Source organism: Ambystoma mexicanum, chromosome 8 (assembly GCF_040938575.1).
Source record: "Ambystoma mexicanum isolate Mex_15411 chromosome 8, UKY_AmexF1_1, whole genome shotgun sequence".
In the NCBI taxonomy this organism is placed as follows: Eukaryota; Metazoa; Chordata; class Amphibia; order Caudata; family Ambystomatidae; genus Ambystoma; species Ambystoma mexicanum.
The window spans coordinates 1,013,316,567-1,013,336,859 of NC_090929.1; the positions used below are offsets into that span (position 1 = coordinate 1,013,316,567).

A 20,293-nucleotide genomic window follows, 5' to 3' on the forward strand; every position below is an offset into this window, starting at 1 on the left:
AATCCACAGGTATGTAACACACTAAAACATTGACTACTATTATTTACACATTCACTTTACTTTCAGAATACTGTAGATCAGTAAAGCAAGTGAATAATAAAAACTAGGTAATTAACCATCAATTAGACAACTAATATGTGTAGAATAAAGAAGATAGTAACGCCATACAAAACCTTAAATGATAAGGTACTACACCTTTAAAAAATCCTATCATAGCTAGAAAAGAGGGGCCTGTAGTGCCCTAGAGTCACACGTCCCAATGCAGTTTTCTTCAGAATGCTGGTAGTCTTTGCAAGTGTCTGTACAAGAGTTGGCCAAGCCAGCAGGCAGTTGCCAAGGGTCTCAAAGTTAGAAAGCAATTGAAGAAAGCCCAGGGGGAGGATCCTTTGCCAGAACTTCACCAATCCCACTCAGGCGAGTGAGAGGTAGGGTAAAGAATGTATGTGCGTCACACCCCATGGAGGCTACGGCTTGGGGATAGTAACAGATATGCCTACTCACCCCATGTGCTCAGATTCACTGAGGGGCCACCATAAAAGTTCATGAAATTGTTGGTCCACTTTATTTCATGCCTTGGTTGTGTATGAGGAGGTCTTGAGGTCTTGGGTGTAGAGGTAATTCTTGGCTTTGGGTAAGGCTAGTTGTTGGTTCTGGACACTGGACTGGAGAAAGGATTATCAATCCAGCGAAGACCTCGGAGGAGACCCCAGGAGACGATGCAGACAGTGGTCAGTGATGGCCACGCCAAAGAAATGGTGGTCAACCCTGGTGGCAGAAACTAACAAACTGATCTTTCTAGGCCCCTCTTTGTTTTGGAGAGTTGGCACTGCAGGGGATGCTTCTTGTTTTGCAAGTAGAGGATCTGCAGAGTCTCAACGCTCAAGTCTGGTGGATGACCGATGCAGCAAGGTAGCCCAGGAAGAAGCTGGTGAGCCCAAAGGCTGGTTCGAGGATGCTTGTGAAAGCTTCCAAGGGCAGGTTCCTCAAGCAGTTGTCGAGACTGGTTGTTCCCACTGATCCAGGGGTTGAAGCACCACTGAAGGCCTTCTGGAGGTCAGCAAAGGAGAATGGTTTTGCTGGGATGGTTGAACAAAGTGATGCCGACTGGCTTCCAACAAGTTCTGTGTCTTCAGTAGGATGCTCTTCTTCGTAGGTGTATTGGCTCCAATGACGATCTGATGATTGGCTGCAGGATTCGCCTTTCAAAACCGGATCTGAGCTGGAATCGCAACCCAGCCCACCAATGGTAAGAATCTGCACTATTGAAACCAGCAGGGTTTGTGAAGTGTGCAGTATAAAATAAGGCATTTTACAATGAAGAACAGATTTTCCTGCATTGATAGTCATAGGGACTGATAAGTGCCCCCATAACAAATTAGATTGGCAAGGCTTTACTGCAAGGCAATTTTTGCTAAATTGAAACAATGAAGGCATCACGAAATGTGGACAGGGTCTGCTGTCCTGGTAGGATTTGGGTTGTTTGACCGTGGTAGAACAGTTTGCGGCGGAATTGACCGTAGTCATTTTCGATACGAATATGTTTTTACCGTTGCCAAACAAACCAAACTCATATCCCCCCAAATTACAAGTACATCCATAACCTACTTACCTTTTCACCGTCCGCCGCCTCTACTCTACCCTGCACTGTGAGTTCCGTCCCTCAAAGGCTGGTCAGTTCTGGCGCTGCAAGGTTCCTTTTTTCTTTTTTTTCTTTTCGTCCTCTGCCTCCAATATTGAGGAAGCGGGGGACACCCCCGCACCCTGAAATCCCAAAATACCAGACATGGGGAGCAGGGCACAGCCCCGCCCTCCATGTTCGATATTTTGAAAAATCAATTGAATGGTACTGACTGAGATTGGTCAAATGTACCATTCGATTGATTTTTGTTTGATCAATTTGGCTAATTCCCCCTGGTAGACATATGGACTGGCCAGTGCCCCCCAAACAGATAAGCTTAGCAAGGCAAGTGAAGTAAAAAGGCTTCACTTGCCTCCGAATGCCAGAAAACGTTAGACAATAGCAAAATTGTGGGTGTCCCATTGAGAGGAAAAGCAGCAAAAAGAAAATATTTCCAAACAAAAATAAAACACGAGGCACATAGAAACATGTGTGTTTTACAGTGTTAAAAATAGTTTTATTAAAACCAGTCATGAACTGGATTTACATCTGGACCTATCCTTACTTAATAAAATATAGAGAAGTGTTTGAGGACTTGTTAGCACAAGCTGGGGGTGAGGGGGGGCAATACCATGGTGTACACATGTGAAGTCAACCTTGCGCTCATTAGACCTTTTCCATCTCTGGACTAAAACTTCACTTATCAACCAAGGATCTCAAAAGTTGACCAAAAATGCTTATGATGAATGGTCTATGGTCTCTAGGTTGTCCTCGTCTGTAAGATCTGGGCTGGCAAGAGAATATTGGGCAAATAAGTCTGTATGTGGGGGAGAGAGATATTTGTTTGATAATCAACCCATACTACAGAGCGCTATATGTGAAGTGTTGCATTGGTATCCTCCCTGTAGCTTGTGTAGCTGCCAGATGGAATAATGGTGTTGAGGAGTCATGGCCACTTTGCATTTCTCACAAAAAAACTTTGATCCATTTTCTTTTTCTCTGCCCTGGATATAAAAATTTGAGAAGCTACTATATGCTTGCTACCTGCGCTAAGGGAGGGACAAATACGATAAAGAAGAGATGCAGTAGCATTGTGCCTGCTATTGTCAAAATCGGTCTCTAGGTGGCTAGATCATGGGCTAAAAGGAAAACCTGGGTTAATGCCTAAACCTGGGACTTGTAAGTTAAGCATCACTGGAAGGATATTTTAATCTCTATATCCACTTTATTTATTTTTAGATATCATGATGAATTTGACTTTAGATTATTGCAGCTATGGTATTCATTTTGTGCACATAGCATTGTAATGTTTGATCAGATTTTGTAAATCTTTTCAAAATCTAAAACATATTGGCATGGTATTTGGAATTTTATATTCTGATTCTTTGGTCTATGAATTGTTTGTGTTTTTGCAGTGTTTATTTATTTGTATGCTTTTCTGTAAGACATATGTCGTATAAAGCAAATTTTGGTAAGTAAAGATGGCAGTTTACACAGGCACTCACATAAGTGAACAACCTTTGAGGCCAATTAAAGATCCTGCTCTTATCCAACATCTTATACACAACTTAGTACGCTTTTCCAAATACTTACTTCTAACTAGTAAGATTTCAAGTACAAAACTAGAGAATGGATTTAAAGGATAATCCTTTGTTTCTCAATACTGCAACCGTATCACCCTAGAAAAGGTTAAAGTATCTCTGTAGATCAGGTCTTGTTAAAAAAAATAAAGACCTGGCCATGACGGTATACTCCAGCACGGCTAGTTTGTAGTCCTAAATCACAAACAATCTTCAGGATCTTAGCCATGACTTGCCATACCCTATAGTTTCAATTAAAGTATCTAGCTCCTGATTGCTTAAAATGACATTGACTCTGCAGGTCTGAAATACTGTCGGGAAAACCTTCACTGTAGTGGTCTTCAGGAGATAAAGGGGTTTATTGTAACATTAAATGTCTAATAGTCCAGTTAATGCCCTGGGGAAAGTTTGGCTCAATACACCATATACATCATAACATTGTGAAAAGGAGTTGAGCAAGGGTAGGAGTGGAGACCTACAGTAGTTAGGTTAATGCACAGTCAGCGGAAGATAGTATGGTGGAAAAAAAAAAACAAGTCACTGCTACCATGTATCTTTCTAGGCTCTGGTGTTGCCCCTGCTGTGAGAATTGAGTCGTCTTCAGAATCTGTTGTCGAAGGACAGACTGTGGAGCTGAATTGCATTGTTACCGGACAGGCACAACCTACAATTACATGGCATAGGGCAGGAGGCGCACTTTCATCCAATCATCAGGTATGTATATAATAAAAGGTTATTCATTATCTGTGTCACTCTTACATAGATTTACCCACTGGCCTATTCAGATTGGCAGATGGATGCAGAGCAACACATTTATTTTTATATTAAGATGTTCTCTTTTCAAGGTTATGGTTTCTAATATCTGTGATATGGTGACATTTTCTCTGCAGTAAGTGGTGAAGCACAAGTGGATTTTGCACTGCGGTAGACTTTCACTGCTGGACATGGAATTTTATTGATCTGACCACATCAGTCAGCAATTAAGTGCTCTATTTCTTGGTTCTTAGTTGGGATGCTGATAGACATTACCTTTTTCATTCTATAAAACCTATACCAGAAAAGGGTATAGAACACTTCCAATATTGTTCCACATTCCTCTCCAAGAACTCGGTTTACATCTATTGACAAAAGAAGGGGTCTGGAGCCTATGGTCCTCCAAATGATTTGAACAAACCATCCATTGGCCCTTGCCAGCATAGTCCAGGGTGAACAGTCATAAGATTTTGGGTCCAAAGCATTTGGTGAGCCACAGGTTGAAGACCCCTGCAGCAATGCTTAACACCTCCGATAGACAGTCTTTACTGTTTTTGTGCCTACATCTCTTTTCATATTTATATCCTAACAGAGGCCTTGTGGTTCAGTTCTGTCATCTGTTTGTGAGTGCCTCCTTGCATAGAGGATGTGACAATTTGTCATGTGAATACATTTTCTTCTTGTAAAAATCCATAAAGAATAAAGCATAGGATTGTAGACTCTTCTAATCACAGCTGAATGAAGCAATGCAATGGCAGCTTTTTTACATTCCAAATGCACATCTCTTACCATCTCTCTTCCAAAATGCAGGTTTCAGGGTCTCGTCTCCGGATTCTCCAAGCCTCTCCAGCAGACTCGGGCGAGTACATCTGTCGAGTCAGTAGTGGTGCAGGAATTCAGAAAGCCTCAGTCATGGTCTCTATTACTGCTGGTTCCTACCGTAAGTGTCCTGTAAAAAATGTCAGAGGAAGTGATTAAGAAACATACTTTCATAGAGGGAAAATAGACATGTAAATAAAAAAGCAAAGGTTTGGCTAGTACTTCCATAGTTCCCCCTGTGTTTCCACCCTCCCTCATCGGCTCTGTCCCTATAGCAGATATTGAACCCGCTCAACCCTTCAGATTTTTGTGTAAAGCGCAGGGATATCAACAACTCTGAATTAGACTTGTAGAAATGCATGCATAGTATACTATGCTACCACCTTTTAAAGCAGTAACTGAAGTAGAGTGATTGCATTTGTGGAAGAGGGGTCTAAGCATAAAAGTTCCTAAATAGCCCAGCACTTGTATAAGATGGGGTCCCTTTCTTTGGAACAACAGTGCCTTTTCTTCGCCATTGCTACATGCCACATTATCTCAATGCGCTCACACTGTAGAATGTTAGGTGGTATTTAAAAAAGATGCAGTGAGCTTACTTGTATTATGTTGTGTTAAATATTTTCTGCTATGTACATTCTGAGAGTATTTTATGGACAGAAAACAATATTTATGATAACATGCGTTGATTGCTTTTGAAAAGTGAGGCTGACTCCCCTGCCTCGATTCTACCCCACCCACGTAAAAGAGATGGCACCTCCATGGCTAAGAAGGGAGTATAGTCCTTATCCAGTCCTAGACATTTCTGTGCATCCCTCTACAGTGACAACATATAAGCGCTGACACATGAATGGGTGAGCAGTAGTGATTGATATTCACTGTAAATTCAATCTCCTCTCGGCTCTTGAGAGAATGTGAAAGGTTTCTGTCTGTGTCCATTAAAAAATCAAAGCTACTCTGGCTGGGATCTTCCAGCAGCCAAAGATGGTTGGAAGTCTACACCCAATATTTTTTCTTTCACTATAAGGGGAAAAGAATGTTTATATTATAAGGCCAATACTGAAATAACTGTGATGTTCACCTCATTTAATCTATGATAACTGGCAGGTAAAATATCACATATGTTGGCTCGCCCCCCTATACTTGCATGCAGCTTTGGTTCGATCCCCTTATATACAAGGCTTGAACTTCTAAATCTGCCTCCCTCTAAGAATTCAATATGCATTTATTTTCTGGAGTTTTAGAATGCTTCATAGGTTGAAGTTTATCAAAAGCTTTAAGATGTACATTTTCAACAGAGCATATAGCCTTGCTGTAAAAGAAGGGCACCTCCTTGTCACATGGACAATAGGACTCCTCATTCCATTCTCCTCCTATATTTCCTATCCCTCCCACATCACTCTGTTTGTGCTTTGGGATATCTCTGAAATAGAATGTATGCTATATAAAAACTTTGTAAAAAGTGGATTAATAAGGTTGGTTCTGATGTAAGCATTGTTGAGGTGACTTGCCAAACAAGAAATTGAATAATATTGTATCAATAGGAACCGATCAGATCTCTATAAAGTGGGCCCATGTTGAGACGTTGTCCCAGCAGATAAGAAATTCATTCAGTAACCTTAGGAAATAATGACTTGGTTGTTCCAAAGCAAACATACTCCATTGCTCACTTTGTTTGTGCCCAACAGGTCTGCAGAGCCCCATCATCTCCATTGACCCTCACAGTGCCACTGTGGGTCAGGGCCAAGATGCTACATTCAGATGCCGAATTCATGATGGTGCTCAGCCAATTCGCATGGAATGGAAGATGACCCACAACCGTCCTCTGCAAGGTAGAGTAATGGAGGGACTGAAGCTGTGTGGGAATCATTTGCTGCATTGTCCTGCCCTAGAGAGAAGTTCCAGAAAGCTGAGCTATTGGGTGTTCAGATTATTCAACCAAGTTAGTATCTAAAAAGAGATGGGTGTTAAAATACAGTTTAAAGTCAGAGGCAGCAGGTGGCCTCTCCTGGCAGAAACTACTGTCAGTGACTGTGAGGACAAGGTACGTGTCCAATTGTGTGGTCAGTTCAAGGAAAAAGACTGCGCTTGGTCTTCAGAAACTACTTGTAACATCAGAACTTTTTAATGCTAATTTGCAATTGGTATAGGACAAGTCATGTAACAATGTCTCTGCCAGCATTAAGGCAATTGCCCGGAAATTCTCCTTTTTCTTTCTGAAAACCTGCATGATTTATTTTAAGAAATGCAAATTCATGGAAGCTCCATTTGCACTCTTGTCTACATTCTGTGATGCAGAGTATATAACTTTTATAGATAGACTTTCAGAAACATCTAAGATGGAGGATTTCGGGAGGCCACCCTATTCTAATGAATAGGGTTTAGACACTTGGGTCTAGCCAAGCTCTAACAATGTAGCAAGCTGAGTAGTAAGACATAGACTTCAGGTATATTGACTGTTACAGTGACACACACACACACACCACACTCAAATAAAACCATTTTGAGTACACACATACACTGTTTTATTATGCCTGGATACACACTATGCAATAAAAACCAATAGGTAAGTATTGATACTGCACTAATCATATATACAAAATAACCTTTTTTAGTCCGGAGTTAAGGTTAATCTAACCAAAAGTTAAGTGTACAAACAGCGGGAATAACGATGTTAAGTTATAAACACTCACTGTATACCACTACACATTCAACCATGAAACTCAAAGTTTAAACACTAATTCTGTACTACTACAAATCCACCCTTTAACACTAACCTTACGGATGGAATTGATGTAACCTGCCTAATACTTGGTGTACTTGTTCATTTTGTTTAGAAGCTATACATTAATTGTGAATGTTTGTAATGTACATAGTTTACATTTAAATGTACATTTTGTATAGACTCTGTACATTTATTGTGTGCATGTGTTATATACATAATGTACATGTACATTTGTATAGAAGCTGTACTTTGATTCTGAGCATGTCATAATAGCCTAACGGCACATGGCTTATGTGTGTGCTGTAAGAGCTGGTGTGCTAAGTGTGTGTGTGGGGGTGCTAGGGGCATTTGTCATAGACGTGTGTTGTAAGACTGTGATGTTAGGCATATCAGCATGTACATTTTGTATAGAGAGCTGAATAGATTCTGAAAAGTGTCGTTAAAGCCTTCCAATATGTGGCCTAAATGTATGGGTTTTAAGCGTGTGTCAAAAGAGCATGTGTGGGTTTGTCTGTCGTAGGAGCATGTGTTGCATGTATGAGTTAGTAGATGTGTGTTAGTCGTAAGAGTGCGTCTCATAATAGTGTATCTGCACATTGCTTAGTTAGTTGTGGGAGGGTGTGCTGCAGGAGCGTGTCGCAAGTGCATGTGTTGCAAGACTGGTGTAAGAAATATGAGCTTATACATTGAAGTTGTACATTGACTCTGAGCATGTTCAATGTACATATTCGACGCATGTTCATTTGGTATATAAGCTGCACATTGATTCTGAGCGTATATCATGATAGCGTGACATCGCATGGCGTAGGTGTGTGTGTCGGACTGTGTCGTAAGACTGTTGCAAGGTGTATGAACTTGTACATCTACATTTTGTGTAGAAGCTGTACATTGTTTGATTCTTTGAGGGTGAGTAATGTGCATATTCTACATTTACATGTGCATTTTGTACAGAAGATGGGCATTCATTCTGAGTTTGTCATAATGGCGCAACAGCATATGGCACAAATGTGTGTCTCACTAGAGCGTGCGTTAAGTGTGTGCCGTGTGTGTGACCTAAGCCTCATATATATAGGAAAGCTCCCATTAAAGTGAGCTCTAACTCTGATGTTCGTTTTCAATACGTACAAGAGGAGTATGAGTTTTACAGTTCGTACATGTGCTTAATTTCCATCTCCTGAAAACTGACATCAAAGTCAGTGCTGACTTTCACGTCAGTTTTCAGACTTCAATTAATGTACATGTACAAAATGTACATCTTCCACACATGTACGGTTCAAATATAAAATGTACCTTCATTCTGCTCTTGTAGTATACTCTTGCTATACGTATAAACGCTCACATTAAAGTGAGCTGTAACTTAAATGTGAATTTTCAATACGTCTAAGAGGCACAAAGGATTTTTACATTGCATACATTTACATAATTTAAATGTCCTATGTTTTATTATATACATATGAAAACTGCCATCAAAGTGAGGCCTAAATTTGTATAGAAGCATACATTAAGCAATGTACAGCTTTCACACGTGCATGAGCAGTTATTGTGAAAGATTCACATTCTTTCTTGTGTCATATATGCGTCATATATAGATAAATCGTAATTCATTAATGCCTCAAAATTGACCAGCCCAATTTTCTAATTATTTTTTAGTGCACCAATTTATTATAATATCTCGGTGCAGGCCAAAACTCATTCAAATCCAAGTCGTCAATTTTGAGATATCTGGGCTGAAACAATGTTCCCCCATTAGGAGACCCAATGTTATAAGCTGTTAAAACCTAATACTTTTTTTATTTCAAAAACAGATACGAAGCGGTCCTTGAAAAATTCTGAATTTGTCCATGTAGTGCTGGCTACCTGGACATTTCACTGTGGAATTCTTCCAGATTTGTTTTCATGGAGGGTTTGAGAGTTACTGATAAGTTCTTTTTTCCAGAACCCCATATGCAATTAATCTTAACTTTAACTATGCGTGTGTTGAAATGGATTTGTAGAATCTGGCCTGGTGGACAGATCTTAGGAGGCCACCCTATTTATAGTGAACAGGGACCTCTGAGAGGTTAGCCAACACCCAATCAAGGTAGCAATGGAGAGCAGGAAAGGCCCTCAACGAGTCCACACAATATAATACACAATAATTCAATTTAGATAGGTTAGTATAGATTTATTCTAGGCCTTCTACACACACTGAAAAGGGAAACTAACAGATAATATTATCGCACAATACTGTGATGCAAATATATACATTAACTGTTGGTTCATATATGCATTAAAATGGCTTATTCAGCAAAACGCCTGACACTGATATTCCTAGATGAATTTGTGGATTGTCTGGAGATCGCTGGAGGTTGGATTTCCTGCCTTTTGTACCGTTGAGAGGTTGCCAGGATCTGCGGTTGCAAGGATTCTTCCAGTTGGGTACAGATGTGAGATGCAACCCTTGGCGGTGAGGAAATTACCACCAAAGCAGGCCTCTTCAGGACCCTTGACAGGACAGGAGAAAAGCAAGGGAAGTGAAGCTAAAGGCTTTACTTCCTTTCAAAAAATATATATGAACATTTACCATGGGGATTCTCACTATAGAGCCCAGCACTTTACTTTTGAAACGGTAGGATAATTCAGTTAAGAACCACAAGCAGATAGTATAGTAAAGCAAGTAAAAACAAGATACAATTTCAAGAAAAGTTGTAAATTAGAAGTAAAGAATCATATATGTAACACAATTAACTTGCCTTATAAAAAAGACCATCTAATAATTCAAAAGTCCTTCCCTGATGGAGTGTGTGGGCCTAGTTCCCTTAAGAGTCCCGAAACCCAAAGAGGAATATTTTCAGAGAGTCAAAAGACTTTTGGAGTAGAGAGGCCCGTTTTGGCAAAGCCACCAGGTTTGTAAAAATCTTCCAAGGATGCAGAAGAAAGATGGGTACCAGGGTTTTAGGTTTCTCTCCCATTCTCACCACACCAGGGAAAGCCCAGGAAGAGATCCTTGGCCAGAACCTCTCCAATCATGACAAGGTAAGAAAGTGGTAAGGTCAGGTCATTGCCCCATGCCAACCTTATGGCAGGAGTCAGGGTAGCTATGCAGGCTCGACCCCCTTATTTTGATTCAGCTAGAAACCAGCTCTAGGGTTTTGAAATTCACTGGGCCCATATAATTCTGTTAAAGGTCTTGTTGCTAGGTCTTCACGGGCTGTGGATACATTGATCCCTTTTGAGGCTGGATTGGGTCTGGCTAAGTGGTGGTTCCGAGTTCTGGTGAGATGGTTCCTGGACAGCTGGATGTCCCAGATACCTTCCGAAGCAGACCATCATGAGTCCCACGATTTGTGGAGACCCTAAGACACGAAGAGCGCACACAGCAGTGATGATCACCATACTCAAGTGGAGACATGTGACTCTCGTGGCAAGCACAAAGAAATTATTCCTGGGAGGCCCCTCTTCAAGTTGGGTAGCAGCAATGGCAGAATGCGTTTCCTTTGCCCATAAGCTGGTCGACCTGCAGAATCCCAATCCGAAACTTCATCTGGCGCACAGCAGGGGCCCTAGACAGAGATGGGAAACCCCACGTGTGGTCCTGGACACCTCCGAAGGCTACAGGGAGGGCAGGAAACTGGTGCTGGGGTCAGGGCTAGTTGGTCTGACTAGCCCAAAGTCGAGCACCATCTAGGATCATCACAAGGACCAGAGAAACATGGTTCTACTGGGAATTGGCTGGAGGCAATGCTGGAAGTCTTCAACGGACGTGCATGGATCTTCAGATGGCTGCAACTCTTCATAGTAGTCTTCAATCCAACTCAGATCTGGGGAATGGCCGCAGGAGTCCTCCTTTCATCCTAGATGTGTGCCGGGTCACCCTTAGGCCTCCAAAGACAGCATCTTGCCCACATCTACCTAGCAACAAGATACCCGCCGGCCAGAGTGTGGATTGAGACCAGACACACACACACACTGCCACTTCGAAGGGAAAGAAGAGGCTTTGCCTCAAAAAGGGGTTTTCCCTACATGATTTTTCCTGCCATGAGAAGGAGGAAAAAGGGAAGGCCAAAAGGCGAGATGGACAAATGACAGGTAAAATAAAGTGCATGTTTGAAAAAATGAAAAACAATTAAAATAAATATCTGCTGCAACCAGCTCGTCTCAAACATATCTGGCAAATTGAGAAAGGGTACGGTTACGATGGATTACAAAAATCCACCCTTGCAGCCTATTTTGATGAAGGGAAAAGCCACTGAAGTCTAGCCAAACCCAATCAAGGTAGGTAGCAGAGTGGCAAGACTTAAACTCAGGAGAAATGTGGGTTTTCCTGGGCTACAATTAGACACACACAGAGCACTCTTCTAATTCTAGTCAGGCAGGTAAGTACAAAAATATACAATGGTGTATTAGGTCTTCAAAATATGCACTAAGCAATGAAACCTCTGAGTATTGTCACACAACTACTATAAAATACTATACGTTAACGTTTGTGGAAGATAGAAAAGTATTTGATTCAAAACTAATTCAATACAGGGAAGTAGTCGGATGCATGAAACCTAGAACAAGCGCATCACAGCAACCCTAGAATAGTTCTGTAATACTTAGTAAGTCCAGCCCTGAGATGGATTGGGGCCTAGTGCCTTAGTCATCTGTTCCGAAGCATACCCTTTGCATGTACAGTTATGATGTCATTGGACAGTGCCAGTGGTTCCGATTCAGAGTTCCAAAAAGTTAAAGAAAGTTCAGGTAACTAACTGAATCCCACTACACTAGGGATAGGACTAGGAGGGGATCCTTGACTAGACCACAACTGATCAAAGACCAGTAAAAGAGAGATTGGGACAGGACTTTTATGCCCATGTAATCCTTTGAAGGATTGGGGGAAGGAGTAGGTATATAATTTACGCACCTGTTTTCTCCAGAGACCACTTCAGAGGTTCTGGATTCTATTGTGGATATGTTCTTCTGTACTTGGTCCAGTTGAGGGAGGAGCAGGAGTAATGTGTGCAGAGGTCCGTTTCAAATGTCGTGCTTGGTTTCGGTTGGTTGCGTTATCTGTATTTTGATTCCAGGCACTGTCCAACTGAAAACCCTTGAGGAAACAGGAAGAAGACTTCTGCAGAGCAAGTGACCTCTGGAGACCTCCAGGAGCGAAGACGACCAGTTGCAACAGGAGTCACCACGTTCAGGTGGTGACAGGCGATCTTCGAAAGGAGCATGCCCTGCACAACTTCCATTGGCACTATATGGCTAAAACGGCAGGAGCAGGCATTAAGTTGAAGATCTTCCAAGTTATAAGGATGCACTTGGAACAGCTGCGGCGAGGTAGCCCAAGAGCGAGCTGGTCAGTATACCAGGTAGTCGAGGGACACTACTGAAGGCTTCGTAGTAGAGCTCCTCGAGCAGAGATCGAGACTGGTTGTTCCCACTGGTCCAGAGGATTGGAGCACCAATGAGGGCCTTCTTGAGATTAGGATAGAAGAGCAGCACTTCACTGGGACTATGCTGGAAGCGACATTGGTCAGCTGCAGTACTCGTCCTCTGGTTGTCAGTGGCCTGCACTTCTTAGTAGGGGTCTTGGAACCAATGATGATCTGGCTGCAGGAGTCCTTTTGTCCAACTTCTCGGCTGGGGGTGCACTCTGGTCCAACAATGGTAAGGATCTGCACCATTTAAACTGTCGTGGCTATCCAATCCTGGATAGCTACTGGCCACACCATCTGCCTAGCAGCATATACTCAGGGGGTTGGATGTGGGCTGGGACCAGACAGTCCAGTACCCAATCCAGACAGACAGACAATAACAGACACGCATGTAAACAAATAAAATGGGGGATCCCCTCCAGTATTTGGCTTCACCCTAGTAATAAATACTACAGTATTCATGCAGTTATTATGAAAATCATTGGATATCATTGGTAAAACAGCATTCTTCTTTCTTTATTCGCAATCATTCATTGCTGTTGCTCGAATGGCAGAATAAATGGCCAGTGCACTTCAGACAACTTGTCAGTCATCAGAGCAAAACTCTACAAATACAAAGTGATCATCAACATATGCTCAAAGAAAAATCAAACTGATATCTTTCCATACAATATGCTTGAAAGCAAGCATACCTGTCGATCAACAAAGCAATGATTCTTAGCCAATTGACCCTTTCTTAAAAAATAAAATAAAAAGGAAAAGTCATGGACTTGAGATATTCAGGGCCTTCAAGTATAAAACTAAAGTTACATGAGAAAATACAGAAGAAATGTACCTCTACTACCTTGTCTTCTTTAAAGGAGTTGTCTTAGCAGCAAAAACTCAACAGTCGAAAAGCAGTACCACTGCGAGACACGTATAAAGAAGCTCACATTAGATATTGTCTTGAGGGCTATTATAGTATCCACATTGTGTTAGTCTGGAGATATCCAATGTGTGCTCCAGACACACACACACTTTGCCTAGGAAATCAGAAGGTTTCCCCAGGGAAAGGCGTTCCATATATGACAATTTCATACCCTTGAGGGAAAGATGAAGGACAAAGGACAGGCTAAAATCGTGTGGCACTGCCATTTTAGAGTATAAGCCACTTACACCAGACAATTACAAATGTGCACAAGTAAAAAGTTTAAAGCCCGGTTGAAAAATATCAGCTACCACTTGCCCATCCTGGAAACATTGCATTCTTACCCACAAAACTACAAAGGAAGGCTCTAAGGATACAACGTATCCTAACCACATTTTCAATTTAAGATGGTGTGCACATTGAAAAAGAAAAAAAAACAAGGAATCCACTAAGGGAGACGTAGGCTCCCAGTACTGACAATTTTATGAGCTGATCAGTTTTCCCATAAAAATGAGCACAAGGCTGGGGAAATGAAGCCTAAGGCTTTGATTACCTCCAAAAAGCCAGGTCTGCAGTTAAAACAAAGCACAAAGAAAAAGTGTCCCATAGGAGTCTGTGGGGTGAAAGCAGCAAAAAGAAAAGCTTTCCCAACAGTTAATGAAGGGAACAGGGATAGAAAGTACCACTGCCACACTTAACTTTCAGGTGATGTGTGCAGCTTTAGAATAACAGCGAAATTCATAAATGGGAGACATGGTCCCCCTGCTCTGGTAATCTTAGGGACTGACCAGTGCCCCCAAAATGGATAAGGTAAGTAAGCAAAAGGGCTTTATTTACCTTCAAAAAGTGAGGCCAGGAGTAAATCAATAGCAAAAGGTTGGGAGTGCGGGCGTTCCATGGAGGGAAAGATGCAAAAAGAATATTTTTCCTAACGGTTGTGTTTTCTTCTTTACCTTTGTAAGGAATGGCCTTGAGTGTCCAATCCTATAAAGAACCCAGTTTCATTTCGCGACTCATCCTAATTTCATTCCATAGTTCGTATGTGAGTTGGACATTAATCAGTCAACTTCGGTCAGGCGGTTTGAAGGTCATCATCGTACCAAGGATGGCATAAAATTACCAATAACCAATATTGTATATGGTAAGGCCACTATTGTTCAGGCAATACTGATCATATATAGGTTATGGTGTATTCAGACCTTGCTTCAGTTAGTGCATATTGATTGTGTTGAATGGATTGTAGTCTATGCTGCTACTTTCAGAAACGGACCTGTGGACAGGTTCTGAGAGGCAACCGTATTCTGTGAACAGGGAAAGACACTAATCTCCAGCCAAACCCTATCTAGGTAGAGTGACTGAGCAGCAAGGCTTGGCCTTAAGATAGTGTGAGAGTGGTGAAGCGTTCAGTTAAACACACACAGAGCATTCGTAATAACACAAGTTAGGCCGAATGTATAAATATACAATTATTTAGGCCGTAGACAAACTATTAGCGAAAAAAAAAAACTGGTATTTATTACACAAAAACATTTGCTACTTTCTTATATACACATTCACTTTTTGGGGTGTTCTGGTTACAGAACACTAGCCCTTTACTGCTAGACATAGTTAAATACTATGAGAAACTGTAGTGAATAAAGAACAAGGTAAGTAAGAGCCAGATGGAGAGCTAATATGTAGGAGAGAAAAGAGTTAAACACACCAAACAGCCTTCTAAAGAAAGCACTATACCTTAAAAAGTCCTTCCCTAGCTAGAACAGAGTGAGCCTAGTTTCCTAAAAATCACAGGTCACAAGGCAGTTCTTTTCAGAAAGCTAGGGGTGTTTTCAGTGCCCCGAGCAAGAGTTTGAAAAGCCAACAGATTCGTTTTTTACCAAGTAGAAGAGCAATTGTAGAATTATTCTTAGACACTCCAACCAATCCAGCCACCTCAGGGAAGCCCAGGGGAGAATCCTTGACCACAACTCCACCGATCACGGTCTTGCAAGGGAGAGATGAGGCAAGGACTTTACACCTGTTAAACCATATGGATGTTTGGGGGTAGGAACAGATACATTTACTCACCCTCTGTACTCTGATTAACTCGGGGACCACTTTTGCAGTTCCTGAAATCTCTAAGCCGTCATGCTCTGTCTTGGTTCCAATGAATGGCAGTTAGGGGTTGCAGGGGCAGAGGTCACTATCTGGTCCAGCTAGTTGGCCGTTCCACACTCTCGCAGTACAGTTCCTAGGACTGAACAGGTGGATGACCCTGCCATGGAGAAAAAAGGACCATCAAGTTTTCGTTGATCTCCAAAGACCCCAGGACGGTCTCCTGTTGTTTTCATGCAGTAAATTACTTTGTGGCCATTTACTGCATGAAAATTACTTGGAATTACTTCAAAGATATATATATATTTGTGGGTTAAGGGGTAAACGGACGGGGTTGGGATAGCGGTGGTAGTGAAGGGAGAAGGGAGATGGGGGGCATGAGAAAAGAAAATGTAAGTCAACTTTTGAACTGATTTCCACAAAGTAAATTATTTAGTTGAACTGACATTAAACTCCCCCAGGACATGATGCAGGTGGAGATCAGCGATGGCCACCTGAAGAAAATGGCGGGAGGAAACCCTCATAGTGGAAACGAAGAAGCTGGTCCTGCAAAGCCCCTCTTCATGCTGGAGAGCTGCAACTGCAGGGGACGCTTCTTGTTTTACAAGTCCGAACTCGGGATGCCAACCGATGCTGCCCATGAGGAGGCTGGCCAACTCACAGGATGGTACTGGGACACTTCTGAAGGCTTCCAAGGGACGTTCCTCAAGCAGGGATTGGGAATGGCGGTTCCCATCGGTCCAGGGGTCAAAGCACCAATGAAGGCCTGGAGATCAGCAAAGGACCAGGGCTTTGTGGGGACAGTTGTACAGTGCTGGGTGGCTGCAACAATGGGTTCCTGGTCCTCAGTGGGATGTTTCTCTTTCGATGGGGTCTTGGCTCCAATGATTATCTGATTAATGGCTGCAGAAGTCTATGTACAGCACTCCGCTGCCTGCCTATGATTGTGCTATAACCAAACATACAAATGGGGCATCTCTAATTGGATGCTGATATTAATAAAGCCACAGCGTACTGAGCTTTAAGGTTAGAGTTATGATGGCAAACAAAATTCATGCCCCCATGCATCTGGCCTACCTTTGACATTTTTCTCCATTTTCTGCCCCATATTTGTATCAAGGTTAAGCTCCCAGGCCACCCTGCCACACTACAACAGCCGCCGCCCTCCACTACCCTAGAAATCGTTATTTAACCCTACCCCGCCCTCCCTTAAAACAGCGAAGCAGGTGTTTCACCAAATGTAGTGAAACGCTGCAACAAGGTGGGCAGGTACTGCTCGCATATCTGATGGCGGAAGAAGTCTTTCATAGTCATATTTCCTTCCAAAGAGGCAAAACTCTGATGCCAAGACCTATGCCTGAATAAAATCATATAACGATCAATGTACTGCCAAGCTAGAAGCTGGAATTTTGCAATGATAAAGAAACTGATGTTTGATTCAGATCACCGCTTCAGCACAGGTTGAAGGTCTCGACTTCGGGAAGGATAGTGCTTAATAGATGGTGAAGTGACTGTGCAGCAGTAATTTGCTCTTCTTTTTTCAGCCTCCCTGCTTGTAGGACAACACCAAAGGAGTGCTGGCTGTGAAAAGATGAGTTTCCCTGCAGGGCTCACTGCAGATGAATTGTCACAAAGCTAGTTTGGTAGATGTGGCCCTATCCCAGCTTAGGCCCATGAAGGAAAGGCCAGCAGTGAAAAGAGATCTACTACTGCAAGTCACTGAAAGATAATGCCATATGTGTGCCAGCATATGCTGAAACCCTTTCTTTTTGCACCTTTCTGTCCATAGATTTCTATGGAACAGTTTTTATTTTTTCTTGTTTTGAATCCTGTCCTGACTTTTTGGAGGTAAGTAAAGTCTTATACTTTACTTCCATTGCCTATTGTGCTCATTCTTATGTGGAAGACGATTAGTCCCCAAGGCTTTTAGTACCGAGAGACATCCTCTTTGTGAATTCTTGTATAGTTACAATTGCACACTTCATTTTACAGTTAAGTTCAGTTGGGATACTTAATATACTTATAACTTTTTATATAATGGCTTTTGGATACTTTTACAATGTGCCTAAGATTAGCTCATGGCATCTGTGATGCTTCTTCAGTTTTTGTTATTTTAGTGTACTTTTGCATTTACCACGAATGGCTACTAAAGGTCAATAGCACTCAAAGATGGCCGTGCCACAATCTTTTTAGCTTGTTCTTTGGCCATATTATAATTTGTCCGCCTTTCTACCTTCTCAGGTCAGGAAATGTCTTACATAGAAATCCATTTCCAGAGGAAAACTGTGGATTTCGCGGACGTTGTGTGTATGCATGCCAGAGAAGGGGTCCAGTCCCAATCCACCTCTCTGGTGCTGAAATGTCTGTTGCTGGCATATGTGGTGACTAGTGGCTATCCATGATTGGATAGCCCCTGTCTGTTAAATTGGAAAGATCCTTACCATTGATGGGCTTGGGTATGCGCCGAGCTTGATTCTTGGATAAAAGGTGGGCTACTGCAGCTATTCGGCAGATCACCATTGGAACCAAGACTTCTACAAAAGCGAGCAGCCCGCTGACGACCCCTGCAGCTGACCAACAATAACTCCAGTGTTATCCCGGGGATGCCCTGCTCCTCTGTCTGATCTCAAGAAGGCCTTCGACCCCTGGACCAGTAGGAAAAACCAGTGGAAATTCCGTGCCAGCTGAGTCTTCGGAAGTGTCCCTGGACCAACCAGTGGACTGATCAGCTCTCTCGGGGCTACCTCGCTTCAGCCGTCACTGTTCCGAGAAGCTGCAGATCTTCAGCTTGTGCAACAAGTCGCCTGCTCCTGCATTTTTAGCTGTCACTTCAAGGGAAGCTCTGCTGGGCCTTTGTTTGCCGGTGGATGAACGACTGTCTCATCTTGGTGACCTCAGTTGAATCTTGTGTTTGTGTCCCTTGGCTGCCTGTCCCGCCAAAGTCTTCGCATGTCTGTTTGGGTATTAATGGGAAGCTGTCTGGAACCAATTCCTAAGTACAGCGGCCGACAAACTAAATCCTTCAAAACAAAGTATTTCTTCTGTGTAGACATCTAGACGCTCCTCGTGTAGGAACCATCACAGAAGACTAAGCCTGCAGTGAAGTCTGGAACCTCCACAAGTGGTATCCAGAGAACTCTGAGCCAGGCGATTAAGTATACATACCTGTTGCTTTTCTCCCTCTGTGTTCCATAGACTAACTAGGGCATGAATTCCTTACCCTAATACACTCCTCCTGACCTTAAAAGATGAAACCTGGGTTAGAAATCCCTCCCTATGTCTATCCTAGTGTGTTGGAGTAAGTTGAGTACTTGCCTTAACTTTACTTAAACTTTATCTAACTTTTGATAATTCTTAATCCAAAACACTGGCACTGAAAACCTCTATATAAACCTACCTGAAGAAGTATATCCTTTTGGAACCGGTGACATTTGGGCACAAAGCCCCAAACCATTTTAGGATTGGAGTTTATAAGACTGAAGGAAGCTTTTTTGTGTTGATTCCAAAGAGTTCTGTCTATTTCTATGCATTGTAGTACTTATCTGTTTCACTGGTTATTGAATCAAATGATATTCTATCTCACCTAAGGGTGAATGTATATAACTGTTTTATAAGGGTTTTATATGACAATATTTACCTATGATTTTTATCTGCTTAGCGTGTAAACTAAAGGCCACATAAATTGTTTTATTTTGCAAACTTGCCTGTCTAATTTGAATTACTTGTGTTGCTCTATGTGAACTAAGCCCTAGACCACTCTCACACCCTACCTGAGATAGTCTTTCCTCTTTCCTACCTGATCTTGTTTGCGTTTAGATAACCTCTCCATGTCTTCCCCCTTCAGCGTAATGGGTTGGCCTCCCAAAATTCTCCCACCATGGCTAATTTTGGAATTATTTTAACACTGGCAATGGCCACGTTATTCAAACAGTGGATGGTGTAAGGAATCTGGAGTAAGACTCGGACACAGAGGCATTGTAATGATTGCTGCTATAGACTTTTATCAAAAGTAAAAGAAGGGTTGGAGAAAGTACTCACTTGCCCTATCACTATGAGGGGATTCCCTGCCTCAATTAAGCTAAAGGATGTCGGTGTCGGAATGTCCAAAAATAAAGTGTTTTACGTCGTGGTCCCAAAATCCTATCTTGACCCTTGCAAGCTAAGCTCAAGGAAATGTGCAAAGGGATATTGGCTCGCCATCTGTAGCTTTTCCAATGTTCATCAGAAAGATCCAAAAAAAGGTGTACAAAGAAATGATCAAAGTTCCACAATCCTTAGGAGGTGGGCTTACCTTCCCCTGAGTTTCTCAGCTTCTTCCCAGCTAAAAGTCAGTTCTTTTCCCAGCATATGTTATTAACCAATCCAGGGGTATGGCTCAATTTCCTGCATTCCACATACTCGTGG

The 20,293-nt window shown here is 42.2% G+C and overlaps 1 protein-coding gene across 7 annotated transcripts in view; it reads left to right on the top strand.

Annotated features, from left to right (window-relative positions):
* Positions 1 to 20,293, top strand: part of HSPG2 (heparan sulfate proteoglycan 2) — a 1,237,996-nt gene that overhangs the window by 949,906 nt on the left and 267,797 nt on the right. For all 7 annotated transcript variants that reach the window (XM_069610942.1, XM_069610946.1, XM_069610944.1 and 4 more), the window contains 3 exons: positions 3,761 to 3,912; positions 4,762 to 4,891; positions 6,456 to 6,599. In XM_069610942.1, the coding sequence (XP_069467043.1) occupies positions 3,761 to 3,912; positions 4,762 to 4,891; positions 6,456 to 6,599 (426 nt within the window). The remainder of the gene's footprint in view (positions 1 to 3,760; positions 3,913 to 4,761; positions 4,892 to 6,455; positions 6,600 to 20,293) is intronic.